At 41.6% G+C, this 19,566-nt stretch overlaps 1 protein-coding gene across 3 annotated transcripts in view; it reads right to left on the bottom strand.

Annotated features, from left to right (window-relative positions):
• Positions 1–19,566, bottom strand: part of tln1 (talin 1) — a 159,258-nt gene that overhangs the window by 17,000 nt on the left and 122,692 nt on the right. For all 3 annotated transcript variants that reach the window (XM_064943510.1, XM_064943509.1, XM_064943511.1), the window contains 7 exons: positions 19,196–19,342; positions 18,547–18,713; positions 17,206–17,389; positions 12,488–12,613; positions 4,343–4,459; positions 3,697–3,882; positions 3,174–3,281 (listed from right to left, as the gene is read on the bottom strand). In XM_064943510.1, the coding sequence (XP_064799582.1) occupies positions 3,174–3,281; positions 3,697–3,882; positions 4,343–4,459; positions 12,488–12,613; positions 17,206–17,389; positions 18,547–18,713; positions 19,196–19,342 (1,035 nt within the window). The remainder of the gene's footprint in view (positions 1–3,173; positions 3,282–3,696; positions 3,883–4,342; positions 4,460–12,487; positions 12,614–17,205; positions 17,390–18,546; positions 18,714–19,195; positions 19,343–19,566) is intronic.

The raw sequence follows: 19,566 nt of genomic DNA, 5'->3' as shown, positions 1-19,566 counted from the left end.
GGATACTACAGCTTCTAGAAATGGGATACTACGATATTAGGATACTACCGCTTCTAGAATTAGGATACTACCGCTTCTAGAATTAGGATACTATCGCTTTTAGTATTGGGATACTACCATATTAGGATACTACCGCTTCTAGAATTAGGATACTACCGCTTCTAGTATTAGGATACTACCGCTTCTAGTATCAGGATACTACCACATTAGGATACTACCGCTTCTAGTATTAGGATACTATCGCTTCTAGTACTGGGATACTACCATATTAGGATACTACCGCTTCTCGTATTAGGATACTACCATATTAGGATACTACCACATCTAGTATTAGAATACTACCATATTAGGATACTACCGCTTCGATTATTAGGATACTACCACATTAGGATACTACCGCTTCTAGTATTAGGATACTATCGCTTCTAGTATTAGGATACTACCGCTTCTAGTATTAGGATACTTCCATATTAGGATACTACCGCTTCTAGTATTAGGATACTTCCATATTAGGATACTACCGCTTCTCGTATTAGGATACTACCATATTAGGATACTACCGCTTCTAGTATTAGGATACTACCACATTAGGATACTACCGCTTCGATTATTAGGATACTACCATATTAGGATACTACCTCTTCTAGAATTAGGATACTACCATATTAGGATACTACCGCTTCTAGTATTAGGATACTACCATATTAGGATACTACCGCTTCGATTATTAGGATACTACCGCTTCGATTATTAGGATACTACCGCTTCGATTATTAGGATACTACCATATTAGGATACTACCGCTTCTAGTATTAAGATACTACCATATTAGGATAGTACCGCTTCTAGTATTAAGATACTACCATATTAGGATAGTACCGCTTCTAGTATTAGAATACTACCATATTGGGATACTACCACTTCTAGTATTAGGATACTATCGCTTCTAGCATTGGGATAATACCATATTAGGATACTACCGCTTCTAGTATTGGGATACTACCGCTTCTACTATTGGGATACTACCGCTTCTAGTAGCTGTCATATTATATTACATTTTGTGTGAAATTATCTTGCGGATAAAGTTCAGAATGACACAATTTTATGTTTACAACTTTTAAAAGACCCACATCACTATGCTGAGAGTGTTTCCGTTTGAAAGAATACATATGTGTTTTTTGAGCTTCCATACTACACAATGAGGATGAGGAAGTGATTCTCTGGTTTCTCAAAAACAAGTGAAACGAAAACATTTTATTTGGTTGTAAAAAAAAAATATATATATTTTTCTTTAAAACCAACTTGAGAGCCAGATAACTGTAGATCTGAGGTAATATAATTATATAAACAATTTTAGAGCCAGATAAGGAGCGATGTGTGGATCTGATCTAGGATCAGTGTTTTCAGGGCGGTGAAAGTATGTCCCCAGAAATGGGTCAATGTAGCTCCACACTCGTGCAGTCAATCACACAGCCTCCCTTCCTACTCACCGGCTACATCATCACAGTCAACAGTGAGACCCAGACAGGAAGTTGGGGGGGGGGGGGGAGGGTGGAGAGGAAATTCATCAGGACCTTTCGGTTACATTTACATGGACATTTAAATTCACGGTGGATAAAGTATAAGCAAATAGCAGGTGAGAAAATGTGCATGGAAATTGTTCGTAAATGTGATATCGTCTTAATATCGTTTGATTTTCATGTAAATCTATAGTAATGAATAACTTAATCATGGCAGAATTCTATCTTGAAATCTGTGCATGTGACAAAAAAATGTCTGAAATCTCCCATTGACATCAATGCATGATTTATGTGTAAGTCTGAGTCAGTCAACGTCCAAGTAAGCACACAGATTTCAAGTTTACGATTTGTCCCTTTTGATTTCTCTTTTTGCAACCAAACAAGCAATTTAACAGCTCCCAAATATAGTTCCAATATCCCTGCACCCTGAGGAAGTCCCTTGCTGATTAGTTCCTGAGTGGAATCCAAGAGCTCTAGTGGTCACCATGTTAACCGATATCCCTTCCCTATCCCTCTATAATAGACATGACTGTGGCTTAACACCTTGCGCTCCCCGCCCACCAATTAGACCCGTCTTAGACAGGGAGTGTTGAGGAGGAAAAAGGACGTTGACATTATATGTGACCTCTGACATTGGGAGTGGGGGCGGGGCAATGGGTTGGTTTTAATGATAGATAAGGCTTTTTATGTCCCATGGCAACAGATATGTCATAAATCACATGGTAAATTAATCTCTTTGTGGGGGGAGGGTTTGGTGGTTGTGTGTCTTGGCAACACCTCTTGGGACAATATTGACACGCTTTGCTCAGTTATGGGGGCAGAGGGGCAGGTCTAGTATTTTGGGAGCTATAGGAATTGCTGTTTGAAACGGTCTCATCCAGAGCCCTCTGAAAGATGTGGGGTGAAGGAACGGAGGGAGGGGGTGAATGGAGGAAGATCATTTATTTTTATTTTAACCTTTATTTAACTAGGCAGGTCAGTTAAGAACAAAGTCCTCTTATAATGACGACCTGGACGACACTGGGCCAATTATGCTATAGGACTCCCAATCACAGCCAGTTGTGATACAGTCTGGATTCGAACCAGGGTGTCTGGAGTGACGCCTCATGCACTGAGATGCAGTGCCTTAGACCGCTGCGCCACTCGGGAGGAGGGGATGTGGGGTGAAGGTTGGGAGAGGGTGTGTGGGGTGGAGGGGGATGTGGGGTATATGGGAGGTGTTGGTCTTGAGATTAACTCCCATGTAAGAATATACCCTCCCTAGTCCACACAACCCTGACAGCAGTGGTGGTCACCACTAACTCTGGTCTTGGACATCTGTGTGTGGAGCCTGTTGTTCCATCTCAGCACTAACACACCTGATTCAACTAATCATGATTCAGTGATTCATGTTGTTCCAGCCCAGCACTAATGCACCTGATTCAACTTATCATGATCCAGTGAAATATGTTGTTCCAGCTCAGCACTAATGCACCTGATTCAACTAATCATCACCTTGATTCAGTGATTCATGTTGTTTAGTGCTAGTGGGCTTGAACCAACGCCTACACATCAAACCATCCCCCGCAAAAAAATCTGCACTTTGACAAACAGAGGCCATTTCTTGCCGCTTAAATAAAATAATATTCAAATAAGAGATACATGTAATCTTACCACTAGCACATGCTCCAGCAGACCAAGGTAGCCCAAGGCACACTCGTTGCCATAGCGCAGGGCCCTGTTCTGAACTTCCTTGCTGACCTCTGGGTGGTAGGCGGCTTGCTGTGGAGACCACACAGACACACACATTAGTATGGGACATGTATGACTGGTGCACGAATAGATAACATTGGGTTTTTCTTTGCTGTATTCATAAATATTCACTTCGATAATTACAAAAAGGTATTAGAGAGCTCGTCATTCCAACTGGCATTCTAGCTGCTCCCATAGACTTCCAGTCATTGCGCTAATGCTAGTTATCAATGGCTCCAGAAACCACCTTCAACTTCCTTCAAACAGAGATATACAAATGGTATCCATGAGTTCATCGGACTCCGGGTAAGTAGAAAAAAATGCCTTAATTGCCAAAATCTTGAAGTATCCCTTTAAGGTTGTCGAGGGCGATTAGCTCCAAGGAGTTAGAGAAGATAAAGGTTATCTGAAGGTTATCTAAGGGTCGTCTTGACCCCTTTCTGACCTTGCACGAGTGCAGCATGTCGGCGATGGCCCTCCTGCTTAGGTTGGCCGTAGCGATTACGTCCTCCTGGCGACAAGAGTTCCCAGCAGCCACTGCTTTGGCTGTTGCCTGGGTGATGCCTTTGGTCATACGGATAAAATCCTCTGGAGTGGACGTCTTGGGGGGAGGATCGCCATTGCTGAACACCTGAGAGAGAGCAAAACAGTAACTATTTACTTAGCCTGTTGGTAGCTATAATACTTGACTTTTTGTTATAATAGGACATTATATAAAAAGGCCCATACATGTATATAGGATTATAATATGTAATATCTTTCTTCAAAATAGTTTTTTAACTTAACAATATAACTTACTGTGATGATAAATACACTATTGTGTATTTGATGTACAGAATTTTCGAAAACGGTATTACAGCATTGTATGACGTGTGTATGATGAGTGATTATGTTAAATTTCCACCTCAAACTGGACAAATGTGTCTTCTATTCTCAAATTAAAGCTGGTTGATTTTGAGTTGAAACTTCTGCTGTCCAGTGACACTTCAAGACAACTGTCCTCTGGTGTGACAGCATATAAATAGAATGACAGAACAGTCACTTGAATGGGAATTCTAGTTATTCTATTTCTGTGTGCCAGTGCCACTCACAGCCAGTTCCTGTTTGATGTGTTCAATGGTGGCCTCCAGTCCCCGTGTGCCCTTGGTGGCCTCGTCCTCCACTGCCTTCACTGTCTTCAGGAGTGACGTCACGTTGGTCACCATCACCTGGGGGGACAAGGGGACAGACATACAGTAGAGGTGTTATTACTATGTGAAAGAGTTGGGGGACAGACATAAGGGAACTGGTATATTCTCAGGTATGGTAGAGAGAAGTGAACTGGTATATTCTCAGGTATGGTAGAGAGAAGGGAACTGGGGTATTCTCAGGTATGGTAGAGAGAAGGGAACTGGTGTATTCTCAGGTATGGTAGAGAGAACTGGTGTATTCTCAGTCAGGTATGGTAGAGAGAAGGGAACTGGTGTATTCTCAGGTATGGTAGAGAGAAGTGAACTGGTCTATTCTCAGGAATGGTAGAGAGAAGGGAACTGGTGTATTCTCAGTCAGGTATGGTAGAGAGAAGGGTTGTGAAAAGTGAGAGGAAAAGAGATCAAGACGAGAAAGAAAAGGGTGAAACAGAGACAGACGAGAGAGACACTGGGAAGAGAGGGAGAGACTGGGAAGAAAGAGAGAGAGAGACTGGGAAGAAAGAGAGAGAGAGACTGGGAAGAAAGAGAGAGAGAGACTGGGAGGAGAGAGAGACACACTGGGAGGAGAGAGAGAGACTGGGAGGAGAGAGAGAGACTGGGAAGAGAGAGAGAGACACACTGGGAGGAGAGAGAGAGACTGGGAAGAGAGAGAGACACACTGGGAGGAGAGAGAGAGACTGGGAAGAGAGAGAGACACACTGGGAGGAGAGAGAGAGACTGGGAAGAGAGAGAGACACTGGGAGGAGAGAGAGAGACTGGGAAGAGAGACACTGGGAGGAGAGAGAGAGACTGGGAAGAGAGACACTGGGAGGAGAGAGAGAGACTGGGAAGAGAGAGAGACACTCTGGGAGGAGAGAGAGAGACTGGGAAGAGAGAGAGAGACTCTGGGAGGAGAGAGAGAGACTGGGAAGAGAGAGAGAGACTCTGGGAGGAGAGAGAGAGACTGGGAAGAGAGAGAGAGACTCTGGGAGGAGAGAGAGAGACTAGGAAGAGAGAGAGACACTGGGAGGAGAGAGAGACTGGGAAGAGAGACACACTGGGAGGAGAGAGAGAGAATGGGAGAGACTGGGAAGAGAGAGAATGGGAGAGACTGGGAAGAGAGAGAGAGAGACACTGGGAGGAGAGAGAGACTGGGAGGAGAGAGACACACTGGGAGGAGAGAGACACACTGGGAGGAGAGAGAGACACACTGGGAGGAGAGAGAGACACACTGGGAGGAGAGAGAGAGAGACACTGGGAGGAGAGAGAGAGGGACACTGGGAGAGAGAGAGAGAGAGAGAGAGACACACTGGGAGGAGAGAGAGACACACACTGGGAGGAGAGAGAGACACACACTGGGAGGAGAGAGAGAATGGGAGAGACTGGGAAGAGAGAGAGAATGGGAGAGACTGGGAAGAGAGAGAGAGAAAGGGAGAAACTACTGTGACTTTGGTTCCATTAAAAGCACTGTATAAAACCCATGTATTATTATTATGAAGAGAAAATGGAGTGGAGGGACAGGGGAGAGTTTTAAGGTTGCCAGGGAGGCTGGCCACACACACACACACTTCTCCCAGCGAGTGGCGATGTACTGTCAGACTGCCACAGTGTGATAGCCTTGCCCTATGCTCCATTCTAGGTCAGCAGGGGGAGGAGGGTGAGATGAGTGCAGAGTTACACCCTCAGCTGTCAACATACACTTCAGTTCTGAATCAGATGATTTATGACTGAATGACTTAAAGAAGGGATAAAGTACAGGGTGTGGTTGAGGTCAGTGTTTTGGCTATAAAGTACCTTAGGAAAACTTTACTGACAGCTGTGTGTGGTGTGTGTGTGTGTGTGTGTGTGTGAGTGAGTGAGTGAGACAGAGACAGAGAGACAGAGAGAGACAGAGAGAGAGAGAGATACCTGCCCCCCTCACCCCGACTCATAATAAAAGTACTACACTGAACAAAAATATAAACGCAACATGAAAAATGAGACCAACACTTTACATGAGCTGAAATAAAAGACTACAGAAATGTTCCACACGCTCAAAAAAGCTTATTTCTCTCAGATGTTGTGCACAAAATTGTTTACATCCCTGTGAGTGAGCATTTCTCCTTTGCCAAGATAATCCATCCATCTGACAGGTGTGGCATATCAAGAAGCTGATTAAACAGCATGATCATTACACAGGTGTAACTTGTGCTGGGGACAATAAAAGGCCACTTTAAAATGTGCAGTTTTGTCACAATGCCACAGATGTCATTTCTCTATCATAAGCTGCCTCCAACATTGTTCTAGAGAATTTGGGGGTGCTGAAGAGTATTGCTGTCTGTATTAAAGCCCTTTTGCGGGGAAAATGTATTCTGATTGGCTGTGCCTGGCTCCCAAGTGGGTAGGCCTATGCCTTCCCAGGCGCCCCTGCCCAATCATGTGTAATCCATTGATAAGGGCAAAAAAATAAAATCAATTTACTGATTTCCTTATATGAACTGTAACTCAGTAAAATCTCTGAAATTGTTGCATGCCGTGTTTATTTTTTTGTTCTATATATAAAGTACCAGTCAAAAGTTTGGACACACCTACTCATTCAAGGGTTTTTCATTATTTTCTACATAGTAGAATAATAGTGAAGACATCCAAACTATGAAATAACACACGGAATCATGTAGTAACCAAAGAAAAGCGTTAAACAAATCAAAATAAATGTAATATTTGAGATTCTTCAAATAGCCACCCTTTGCCTTGATGACAGCTTTGCACACTCTTGGCATTCTCTCAAACAGCCTCATGAGGAGTACACCACATCAGTCACTAGCTTCATCAATAAGTGCATCGATGACGTCGTCCCCACAGTGACCGTACGTACATACCCCAACCAGAAGCCATGAATTACAGGCAACATCCGCAATGAGCTAAAGGGTAGAGCTGCCGTTTTCAAGGAGCGGGACTCTAACCTGGGAGCTAATAAGAATTCCCGCTATTTCCTCCGAAGAACCATTAAAAAGTCAAAGCGTCAATACAGGACTAAGATTGAATCGTATAACACCGGCTCCAACTCTCATTGGATGTGGCAGGGCTTGCAAACTTTTACAGACTACAAACGGGAAGCACAACCTCGAGCTGCCCAGTGACATGAGCCTACCAGATGAGTTTAATTACTTGCCTCAAAGCGAGCATAAAGTAACACTGAAGCATGCATGAGAGCACAGTTGTTCTGGACGACTGTGTGATCACGCTCTCCGTAGCCAATGTGAGTAAGACCTTTAAACAGGTCAACATTCACAAGGCCGCGGGGCCAGACGGATTACCAGGACGTGTACTCAGAGCATGCGCTGACCAACTGGCAAGTGTCTTCACTGACATTTTCAATCTGTCCCTGACTGAGTCTGTAATACCAAACATGTTTCAAACAGACCAGAGTCCCCCTACCTTGACTTTGTTGTCCTTAAGCCATTTTGCCACAACTTTGAAAGTATGCTTGGGGTCATTGTCCATTTGGAAGACCCATTTGCAACCAAGCTTTAACCTCCTGACTGATGTCTTGAGATGTTGCTTCAATATATCCACATAATTTTCCTCCCTCATGATGCCATCTATTTCGTGAAGTGCACCAGTCTCTCCTGCAGCAAAGCACCCCACAACATGATGCTGCCACCCCCGTGCTTCACGGTTGGGATGGTGTTCTTCGGCTTGCAAGCCTGTGATACAGTGAATGATAAGTGAAATAATCTGTCTGGAAACAATTGTTGGAAAAATGACTTGTGTCATGCAAAGTAGATGTCCTAACCAACTTGCCAAAACTATAGTCTGTTAACAAGAAATGTGTGAAGTGGTTGAAAAACAAGTTTTAATGACTCCAACCTAAGTGTATGTAAACTTCTGACTTCAACTGTATGTACAGTCGTGGCCAAAAGTTTTGAGAATGACAAATATGAATTTCCACAAAGTCTGCTGCTTCAGTCTCTTTAGATATTTTTGTCAGATGTTACTATGGAATACTGAAGTATAATTACAAGCATTTCATAAGTGTCAAAGGCTTTTATTGACGTTGATGAAGTTGATGCATAGAGTCAATATTTGCAGTGTTGACCTTTCTTTTTCAAGACCTCTGCAATCCAACCTGGCATGTTGTCAATTAACTTCTGGGCCACATCCTGACTGATGGCAGCCCATTCTTGCATAATCAATGCTTGGAGTTTCAGAATTTGTGGGGTTTTGTTTGTCCACTCGCCTCTTGAGGATTGACCACAACTTCTCAATGGGATTAAGGTCCGGGGAGTTTCCTGGCCATGGACCCAAAATATTGATGTTTTGTTCCCCGAGCCGCTTAGTTATCACTTTTGCCTTATGGCAAGGTGCTCCATCATGCTGGAAAAAGCATTGTTCATCACCAAACTGTTCCTGGATGTTTGGGAGAAGTTGCTCTCGGAGGATGTGTTTGTACCATTCTTTATTCATGTCTGTGTTCTTAGGCAAAATTGTGAGTGAGTCCACTCCACACCACAAACATGATTGGTCTCAGGATGCTTTACTGTTGGTCTGACACAGGACTGATGGTAGCACTCACCTTGTCTTCTCCGGACAAGCTTTTTTGGGATGCCCCAAACAATCAGAAAGGGGATTCATCAGAGAAAATGACTTTACCCCAGTCCTCAGCAGTCCAATCCCTGAACCTTTTGTAGAATATCAGTCGGTCCCTGATGTTTTTCCTGGAGAGAACGCAGACGACACCATTCTATATACTTTCTGCCCGTCATTGGACACTGTGCTATCTAACCTCCAAACGAGCTTCAATGCCATACAACACTCCTTCCGTGGCCTCCAACTGCTCTTAAACGCTAGTAAAACCAAATGCATGCTTTTCAACCGATCGCTGCCTGCACCCGCATGCCCGACTAGCATCACCACACTGGATGGTTCCGACCTTGAATATGTGGACACCTATAAGCACCTAGGTGTCTGGCTAGACTGCAAACTCTCCTTCCAGACCCATATCAAACATCTCCAATCGAAAATCAAATCAAGAGTCGGCTTTCTATTCCGTAACAAAGCCTCCTTCACTCACGCTGCCAAGCTTACCCTAGTAAAACTGACTATCCTACCGATCCTCGACTTCGGCGATGTCATCTACAAAATTGCTTCCAACACTCTTCTCAGCAAACTGGATGCAGTTTATCACAGTGCCATCCGTTTTGTCACTAAAGCGCCTTATACTACCCACCACTGCGACTTGTGTGCTCTAGTCGGCTGGCCCTCGCTACATATTCGTCGCAAGACCCCCTGGCTCCAGGTCGTCTACAAGGCCATGCTAGGTAAAGCTCCGCCTTATCTCAGTTCACTGGTCACGATGGCAACACCCATCCGTAGCACGCGCGCCAGCAGGTGTATCTCACTGATCATCCCTAAAGCCAACACCTCATTCGGCCGCCTTTCGTTCCAGTACTCTGCTGCCTGTGACTGGAACGAATTGCAAAATCGCTGAAGTTGGAGACCTTTATCTCCCTCACCAACTTCAAACATCAGCTATCTGAGCAGCTAACCGATCGCTGCAGCTGTACATAATCTATTGGTAAATAGCCCACCCATTTTCACCTACCTCATCCCCACAGTTTTTATTTATTTACTTTTCTGCTCTTTTGCACACCAATATCTCTACCTGTACATGATCATTTATCAATCCAGTGTTAATCTGCAATATTGTAATTATTCGCCTACCTCCTCATGCCTTTTGCACACATTGTATATAGACTCCCCTTTTTTTTCTACTGTGTTATTGACTTGTTAATTGTTTACTCCATGTGTAACTCTGTGTTGTCTGTTCACACTGCTATGCTTTATTTTGGCCAGGTCGCAGTTGTAAATGAGAACTTGTTCTCAACTAGCCTACCTGGTTAAATAAAGGTGAAATAAAAAAATAAAATAAAGAGAAGTGGCTTCTTTGCTACCCTTCTTGACACCAGGCCATCCTCCAAGTCTTCGCCTCACTGTGTGTAGATGCACTCACAGCTGCCTGCTGTCATTCCTGAGCAAGCTCTGTACTGGTGGTTCCCCGATCCCGCAGCTGAACTGCTCTCCTTGTCGTTCTTGATGATCCGATAAATGGTTGATTTAGGTGCAATCTTTCTGGCTGAAATATCATTGCCTGTGAAGCCCTTTTTGTGCAAAGCAATGATGACGGCACGTGTTTACTTGCAGGTAACCATGTTTGACAGAGGAAGAACAATGATTTCAAGCACCGCCCTCCCTTGGAAGCTTCCAGTCTGTTATTTGAACTCAATCAGCATGACAGAGTGATCTCCAGCCATGTCCTCATCAACACTCACACCTGTGTTAACAAGAGAATCACTGACATGATGTCAGCTGGTCCTTTTGAGGCAGGGCTGAAATGCAGTAGAAATGTTTTTTGGGGATTAAGTTAATTTGCATGGCAAAGAGGGACTTTGCAATTAATTGCAATTCATCTGATCATTCTTCATAACATTCTGGAGTATATGCAAATTTCCATCATACAAACTGAGGCAGCAGACTTTGTGAAAATTCATATTTGTGTCATTCTCAAAACTTTAGACCACGACTGCATGCATGCATGCATGCATGCATGCATGCATGCATGCATGTATGTATGTATGTATGTATGTATGTATGTATGTATGTATGTATGTATGTATGTATGTATGTATGTATGTATGTATGTATGTATGCATGCATGCATGCATGTATTTACAGGCACACACACACACACACACACCGTCCAAACGTTTGTGGTCACTTAGAAATGTCCTCGTTTAAAAAAATAAAAAAATTTGTCCATTAAAACAACATCAAATTTAGTGACATCACAGCCTTAGCAGTCCTCAACTGGCAGCTTCATTAAATAGTACCCGCAAAACATCAGTCTCAACATCAATAGTGAAGAGGCAACTCCGGGATGCTGGCCTTCTAGGCAGAGTTGCAAAGAAAACGCCATATCTCACCCCCTCCTTTTGTCTGACACTGGACAGAGGACCTCTGCCTCGAAGGACAGCAACCCTGAGTCGCCACTTCGCTGTTGACATTGAGACTGGTGTTTTGCGGGTACTATTTAATGACGCTGCCAGTTGAGGACTTGGTGAGAAGTCTGTTTCTCAAACTAGACACTAATGTACTTGTCCTCTTGCTCAGTTGTGCACCAGGGCCTCCCACTCATCTTTCTATTCTGGTTAGAGCCAGTTTGTGCTTTTCTGTGAAGGGAGTAGCACACAGCGTTGTACCAGATCAATTTCTCATATGAAATAGCCTTCATTTCACAGAACAAGAATAGACGACTTTCAGAAGAAAGTTCTTTGTTTCTGGCCATTTTGAGCCTGTAATCAAACCCACAAACTAGTCTAAAGAAGGCCAGTTTTATTGCTTCTTTAATCAGAACAACAGTTTTCGCCTGTGCTAACATAATTGCAAAAGGGTTTTCTAATGATCAATGAGCCTTTTAAAATGATAAACTTAGATTAGCTAACACAATGTGCCATTGGAACACAGGAGTGATGGTTGCTGATAATGGGCCTCTGTACGCCTATGTAGATATTCCATAATAAAAAATATAAAAAATATGCCGTTTCTAGCTACAATAGTCATTTACAACATTAACAATATCTACACTGTATTTCTGATCAATTTGATGTTATTTGAATGGACACAAAATGTGCTTCTTTCAAAAACAAGGACATTTCTTAGTGACCCCAAACTTTTGAACAGTAGTGTATATATAAATGAATAAATAAATATAAAATTGCAATTAATTTACTGTATATAAGAGGGAGACTGGTGTTAGAGACCCAACACGTGTTAGTGACATCACAACCTTAGCAGCAGTCCAGAGCTACAGAGAAACTGAGAACTATTTCATAAATATATTTGAAAGTATTTTTCCAGTTTTATTGAAAGGGATAGAGAGAAATGAAGATGAGACAGAAAGCTGGAACATAGTGTGAAGACCGGTACATGTCAGGATTCGATCCCACGCAGGCAAAGGATGGCATATGTGCCGAGGGCAGCAGGCTTATCCCCTGGATCAACCTCAGGCCCAGAAGAGGACTATTTTACCTTGGCAGAGTTCTTCAGCTGCAGCATGGCAGGGTCGTCGTGAGGCTTGCCTGCAGCGGCCTTGGTGGCGCTGATGAGGTCACTCAGAGCCTTGGCAACGTCTTTGACAGCGTTGATCAGGACCACCTATAGAGGGCCCACCAGAGAAGGAAACAAGTGACTGGAGGTTTACAATGGTAAAACAATGACATCTCCTGGCTGGTAACAAACACACACACACACACACACAAACACACAAAAATCTCAGTGTCTCATCGTACCAATAACAGTGTCTCATCGTACCAATAACAGTGTCTCATCGTACCAATAACAGTGTCTCATCGTACCAATAACAGTGTCTCATCGTACCAATAACAGTGTCTCATCGTACCAATAACAGTGTCTCATCGTACCAATAACAGTGTCTAATATTACCAATAACAGTGTCTCATCGTACCAATAACAGTGTCTAATATTACCAATAAGTGTCTCATCATACCAATAACAGTGTCTCATCATACCAATAACAGTGTCTCATCATACCAATAACAGTGTCTCATCGTACCAATAACAGTGTCTCATCGTACCAATAACAGTGTCTCATCGTACCAATAACAGTGTCTCATCGTACCAATAACAGTGTCTCATCGTACCAATAACAGTGTCTCATCGTACCAATAACAGTGTCTCATCATACCAATAACAGTGTCTCATCATACCAATAACAGTGTCTCATCATACCAATAACAGTTATTCCTACCAATAACAGTGTCTAATCATACCAATAACAGTGTCTAATATTACCAATAACAGTGTCTCATCATACCAATAACAGTGTCTCATCATACCAATAACAGTGTCTAATCATACCAATAACAGTTATTCATACCAATAACAGTTATTCATACCAATAACAGTGTCTAATCATACCAATAACAGTTATTCATACCAATAACAGTGTCTAATCATACCAATAACAGTGTCTAATCATACCAATAACAGTTATTCATACCAATAACAGTTATTCATACCAATAACAGACTTGATGAGACAGCAGATAAAAGCAGTTAGGTTTTGGATGACTATAGTCATAAAGGTGAGACCACTAGACTAGACAATGTATTGAAAGAACTCAGTAGAGCCATTCTTCCTAGATTTTCACTTTCCATTTCTGACATTGTAAATCAAAAAGTACTCCGGACAAAGTAGTAATTACTGGGAATAAGCAGGTTGAACAAAAACAGCCTGTTGTTCAAATTAGCGCATTCACCAATGCATGATTACCAATAGGGTGGTTAGGGAGGAGCCAAGCAGAGTGGGGAGCAGCAGCTAGAAGAAAATGGAATACCATTGGACAGATCGGAAAATGGACCAATCAATGAGCCAAATCCAACCCATCAAATATGAGACAATCAAACCCAATCGAATCGAAGCTGTACAAAGTGAGGGTGGCTAGTTTGTCAGAGCCCGGCAGCAAATAAACATTAAAAACATTAAAGAACTTTTCAAATCAACCCGTATGCCGTAAGTATGAGAGATGAGAACACACCCTTGAAACCCATCAGAATGAATAAAGACCGCACAAATGCCTTTTTTGGGGGGGGGAGGGTTGTCTGACGAGCCGACCTTGTAAACAGGAAGCTCGTAAATGCTGATGCTTTTGGAAACTTTAATGCACATCGGTGGTTTCTTAAGGCTATTTGTGCTTAAGCATAGAAACCATGTCAGCAATTCAGTAGAGAACCCTTAATAAATGACATGAGCTGAAGATTGAACGTCCACCACAGTTAAAAACTCAATATGTCTGTAGCAGGTTTGAGGCATGTGGTGGCTAATGTAGCTATTGAAGGGAGGGGCATGGAGAGTAGTATTATCAACTCAAAACATCTTGCTACACTTGGTTCCTCCTGTAGCTCTCTTAACTCTCGTCATGAAGAATTACTGTATCTGCAGGCTTTTAATACAGCCCTGAAGATCATGATTGGTTGATTATTTAAATCTTGGCCCGTATCCACAAAGTCTCTCAGTGTAAGAGTGCTGATCTAGGATCGGTTTTGCCTCATAATAAATAAGATTTTATGGACAGATAGGACCTGACCCTAGATCATAATAAATAAGAGTTTATGGACAGATTCTAGATCAGCACTCCAACGCTGAGACACTTTGTGGATACAGGCCCAGGTGTCTTCGAAATGGGCTGGAATAAAACTCTGAACACCCAGTAACTCTCCAGGACCGAAGTTGGATAACAGAATGAACGGACCTCAGTGGGTCACCCAGTGTGTCTTTGTTCATCCTAATCTCAACCACAGACTAAAGTCTTTATAGTCTGTGGTAGTGTATACACTATAACTGATGGCCACTCCAAAGAGCACAGACAAAGGACATTTTGAGTCAGTTCATATTCAGACAAAAGGGAAGAGAGTACCCACATTTGTACAGAGATCTGTCCCATGCGAAGAAAGAAGAGCCTTTTGAAGTGAAGAGAGGAAGAGTGAAGAGAGGAAGGCAAGCACAGAGAGAGAGAGCACTCAATTAAACACTAGTATAAGAAACATTGCAAGGTCCTACTACTGCTACTATAAATCGACTACTACTACTACTACTGCTACTATAAAACGACTACTTACCACTGCTACAATAAAACAACTACTTACTACTACTACTACTACTACTACTACTATAAAACAACTACTTACCACTACTACTATAAAACAACTACTTACCACTGCTACAATAAAACAACTACTTACTACTACTACTACTACTACTATAAAACAACTACTTACCACTGCTACAATAAAACAACTACTTACTACTACTAGTGCTACTATAAAACAACTACTTACCACTGCTACAATAAAACAACTACTTACTACTACTACTACTACTACTATAAAACGACTACTTACCACTGCTACAATAAAACAACTACTTACTACTACTACTACTACTACTGCTACTATAAAACGACTACTTACCACTGCTACAATAAAACAACTACTTACTACTACTACTATAAAACAACTACTTACTACTACTACTACTACTATAAAACAACTACTTACTACTACTAGTACTACAAAATCACTACTTACTACAACTAGTACTACAAAACAACTACTGCTACTATAAAACAACTACTTACTACTGCTACTATAAAACAACTACTTACTACTGCAAAACAACTACTTACTACTAGTACTACTACAAAACCACTATCTACTACTACTACAACAACAAAACCACTGCTACTACAAAACAACTACTTACTACGACTAGTACTACAAAACAACTACTGCTACTATAAAACGACTACGTACTACTGCAAAACAACTACTTACTACTAGTACTACTACAAAACCACTACCTACTACTACTACTACAAAACTACTGCTACTATAAAACAACTACTTACTACTACTAGTACTACAAAACAACTACTTACTACTACAAAACCACTACTTACTACTACTAGTACTACAAAACAACTACTGCTACTATAAAATGACTACTTACTACTGCTACTATAAAACAACTACTTACTACAGGTACTACTACAAAACCACTACTTACTACTACTACTACTACTACAAAACCACTACTTACTACTACTACTACTACTACAAAACCACTACTTACTACTACTAGTACTACAAAACAACTACTTACTACTACAAAACCACTACTTACTACTACTACTAGTACTACTACAAAACAACTACTTACTACTACAAAACCACTACTACTACTACTACAAAACCACTACTTACTAATACAAAACAACTACTTACTACTACTACAAAACTACTACTTACTACTACTAGTACTACTACAAAACAACTACTTACTACTACAAAACCACTACTTACTACTACTAGTACTACTACAAAACAACTACTTACTACTACAAAACCACTACTACTACTACTACTACAAAACCACTACTTACTAATACAAAACAACTACTTACTACTACTACAAAACTACTTACTACTACTAGTACTACAAAACCACTACTTACTACTACTAGTACTACTACAAAACAACTACTTACTACTACAAAACCACTACTTACTACTACTACTACAAAACCACTACTTACTACTACAAAACAACTACTTACTACTACTACAAAACTACTTACTAGTACTACAAAACCACTACTTACTACTACAAAACCACTACTTACTACTACTACTACAAACAACTACTTACTACTACTGGTACTACTACAAAACAACTACTTACTACTACTAGTACTACAAAACAATTACTTACTACTACAAAACAACTACTTACTACTACAAAACCACTACTTACTACTACTAGTACTACAAAACAACTACTGCTACTATAAAACAATTACTTACTACTACAAAACGACAACTTACCTCTACTGTTACTACAACAACAACAAAACAACTACTTACTACTACTACTAAATGACTACTTACTATAAAACTAGCCAATTATTACTACTACTCAAATATCTGCTTTGACAAAAGTCGATAGACCCAGATATTGGCTTTTGAAATGAAAAGGTAAAAGTTTCAAAGCAAGAATAGTGTAGGGAAATGCTTTCTTTTGAATCCAATTTTAAACGCCAATGTATGTGAGAGTCTCCTTTTTTTAAGTGACGAATATTAACTACAGATAATACTGGCACCCTGAATAAAAATGTCAGTGCTTTTTGGATGGGAACAATATGGGGACGAACATGCTTCTAACAGTTGTACCTGTGTCTCGGGGTCCTCGGCGCCCAGGCTGGCGGCGCCCAGTTTTACCACGTCGGCCAGTTTGGTGATGGTGATGACGGAAGACTGGGCAGCCTGGGCCAGTCTCTCCTGGCTGGCCCCGGCACCAGAGACCAGCAGCTTGGTGTCCTCCACCAGCGCCTTGGCTGTCTTTAGGATGTGCTCTCTGGGAGGGGCACCATGAGACATATGCATTCACAGTTATTTATGTAATATCAATCACTGTTTATGTACAGTGATGTGCATGATGGGTGTGGGACGACACCAGTATCACCATACACTCCTTAGTATCGTGGCAAGGAAACAAAACACGAAGTGGATGTAACTTCTTTAGGAAAACAGTCCTGACGTTGGAAACAAACATCATTGTTTTGTCATCCTGAGTCACATGTATTTATTTTTCAAGCTATTAAAAACACACAATATTTTACATACAGCAGGTTTTTAAAAAGGACCAAAAGAGCTGGATCGGCTTCATGTTAAAAAAAAAATGATATAGAAAAAATATTGCGATGCTGGTATCGTCCCGGCCCCAGAGTTTAAGAGTTAATATTGTGTTCTGGATAATGATGACGTGTTCTATGGGTGAGTACGCAAATAACTGACACAAATAAAGTTCTATCGAATATTGTATCAAATAAGTATCTACTTTCTACTCTGTATATTCACACATATAATGAAAAGACAGACCTTTAAAAATTACGATTAACCCACTTTACCCTCCCAAGTCCAACAGTTAATAACCCCAGCATCAAATATTACACCAGGCTACCATAGTTAATAACCCCAGCATCAAATATTACACCAGGCTACCATAGTTAATAACCCCAGCATCAAATATTACACCAGGCTACCATAGTTAATAACCCCAGCATCAAATATTACACCAGGCTACCATAGTTAATAACCCCAGCATCAAATATTACACCAGGCTACCATAGTTAATAACCCCAGCATCAAATATTACACCAGGCTACCATAGTTAATAACCCCAGCATCAAATTACACCAGGCTATTTAATAACCAGGCTATTACCATACCATAGTTAATAACCCCAGCATCAAATATTACACCAGGCTACCATAGTTAATAACCCCAGCATCAAATATTACACCAGGCTACCATAGTTAATTCAAATATTACACCCCTACCATAGTTAATAACCCCAGCAAAATATTACACCAGGCTACCATAGTTAATAACCCCAGCATCAAATATTACACCAGGCTACCATAGTTAATAACCCCAGCATCAAATATTACACCAGGCTACCATAGTTAATAACCCCAGCATCAAATATTACACCAGACTACTGGACAGTACCTGTGGTCGGCGAAGGTTTCCGAGTTCTCACGGTTGAGCGTGCCGGCGGTGGCGAACATGATGGTGGTGTCCAGGTCGGCGATGATGCCCGACACGGTACTGGCTGCTGTGATGCAGGCCTGGGTGCCACGGTTACCAGCTTGAAGGGCCGCCAGCACATGAGACACCTGGCAGAGAGAAGAGATGTTATGAATATGGTGTCATCATAAGGCTGCATCAACCAAGGTTTAATGTCTGCAACTCTGACATGGTCCAACTGTGACTTATTAAGATCCAGAACCAAACAGACAACATTTCAATCCCAATCTGATTATTGTCAATCCCGGGAACCAGTCTATTTCAAAATTTGTCCTGACAAGGTGACAATGTAACGTTGTTGAAGGCATCACCAGTCAAAACAGACAGATACCCAGGCTTCCTTTGGGTTCTCAGGGGCTACAACGGTCACTCCTATGTTAACTCAAATTCATATTCAAATAACTTTATTGTTCCTGTGAGGGAAATTCTTATCTGGAGGGGTTTATTAAAAAAATAAAACACAGTAGGCTTAAATAACAAACAGAGGACAGGACAAATATAAAATGTTTTAAAAAACAGGGGCTAGCTCTATGTCGGTAGGAAGAAATACAGATAGGTCATTATGGCTCACCTTCTCGGAGACCTTGCGTGCGCTGTCGATCAGCTCCTTCTTGGTGAAGGAGTCGTTGGGACTACACTGCAGAGCTCCGGCCTTAGTCACCAGCCCAGTACAGTTGAAGCCGAGCTCCCCAACCTGCTTCTTGATGTGGGAACCAATCTGGACAAGGACAGAGGAGTTGGGACTCTTTAGAAAGCTCTTTTGCAGTGCAGTATCATTCAGTACTGTACTTTTGAAAAAGAAAAAAGGGTCATTAAGCAGATCCTCTTATCCAACTGTCAGTCAGTGCATTTTCAACAAAGGTAGGCGAGACGACCACATATCAGTCACTACAAGTAAAACACTTTCCTCCATAAAGCATCAGCCAAACCAGTGCTCTTGTA

The sequence above is a fragment of the Oncorhynchus masou genome, chromosome 28, assembly GCF_036934945.1.
Source record: "Oncorhynchus masou masou isolate Uvic2021 chromosome 28, UVic_Omas_1.1, whole genome shotgun sequence".
Taxonomy (NCBI): Eukaryota; Metazoa; Chordata; class Actinopteri; order Salmoniformes; family Salmonidae; genus Oncorhynchus; species Oncorhynchus masou.
The sequence above is the reverse complement of the archived record's forward strand: the minus strand, read 5'-3'. Positions and strand labels throughout refer to the sequence as shown.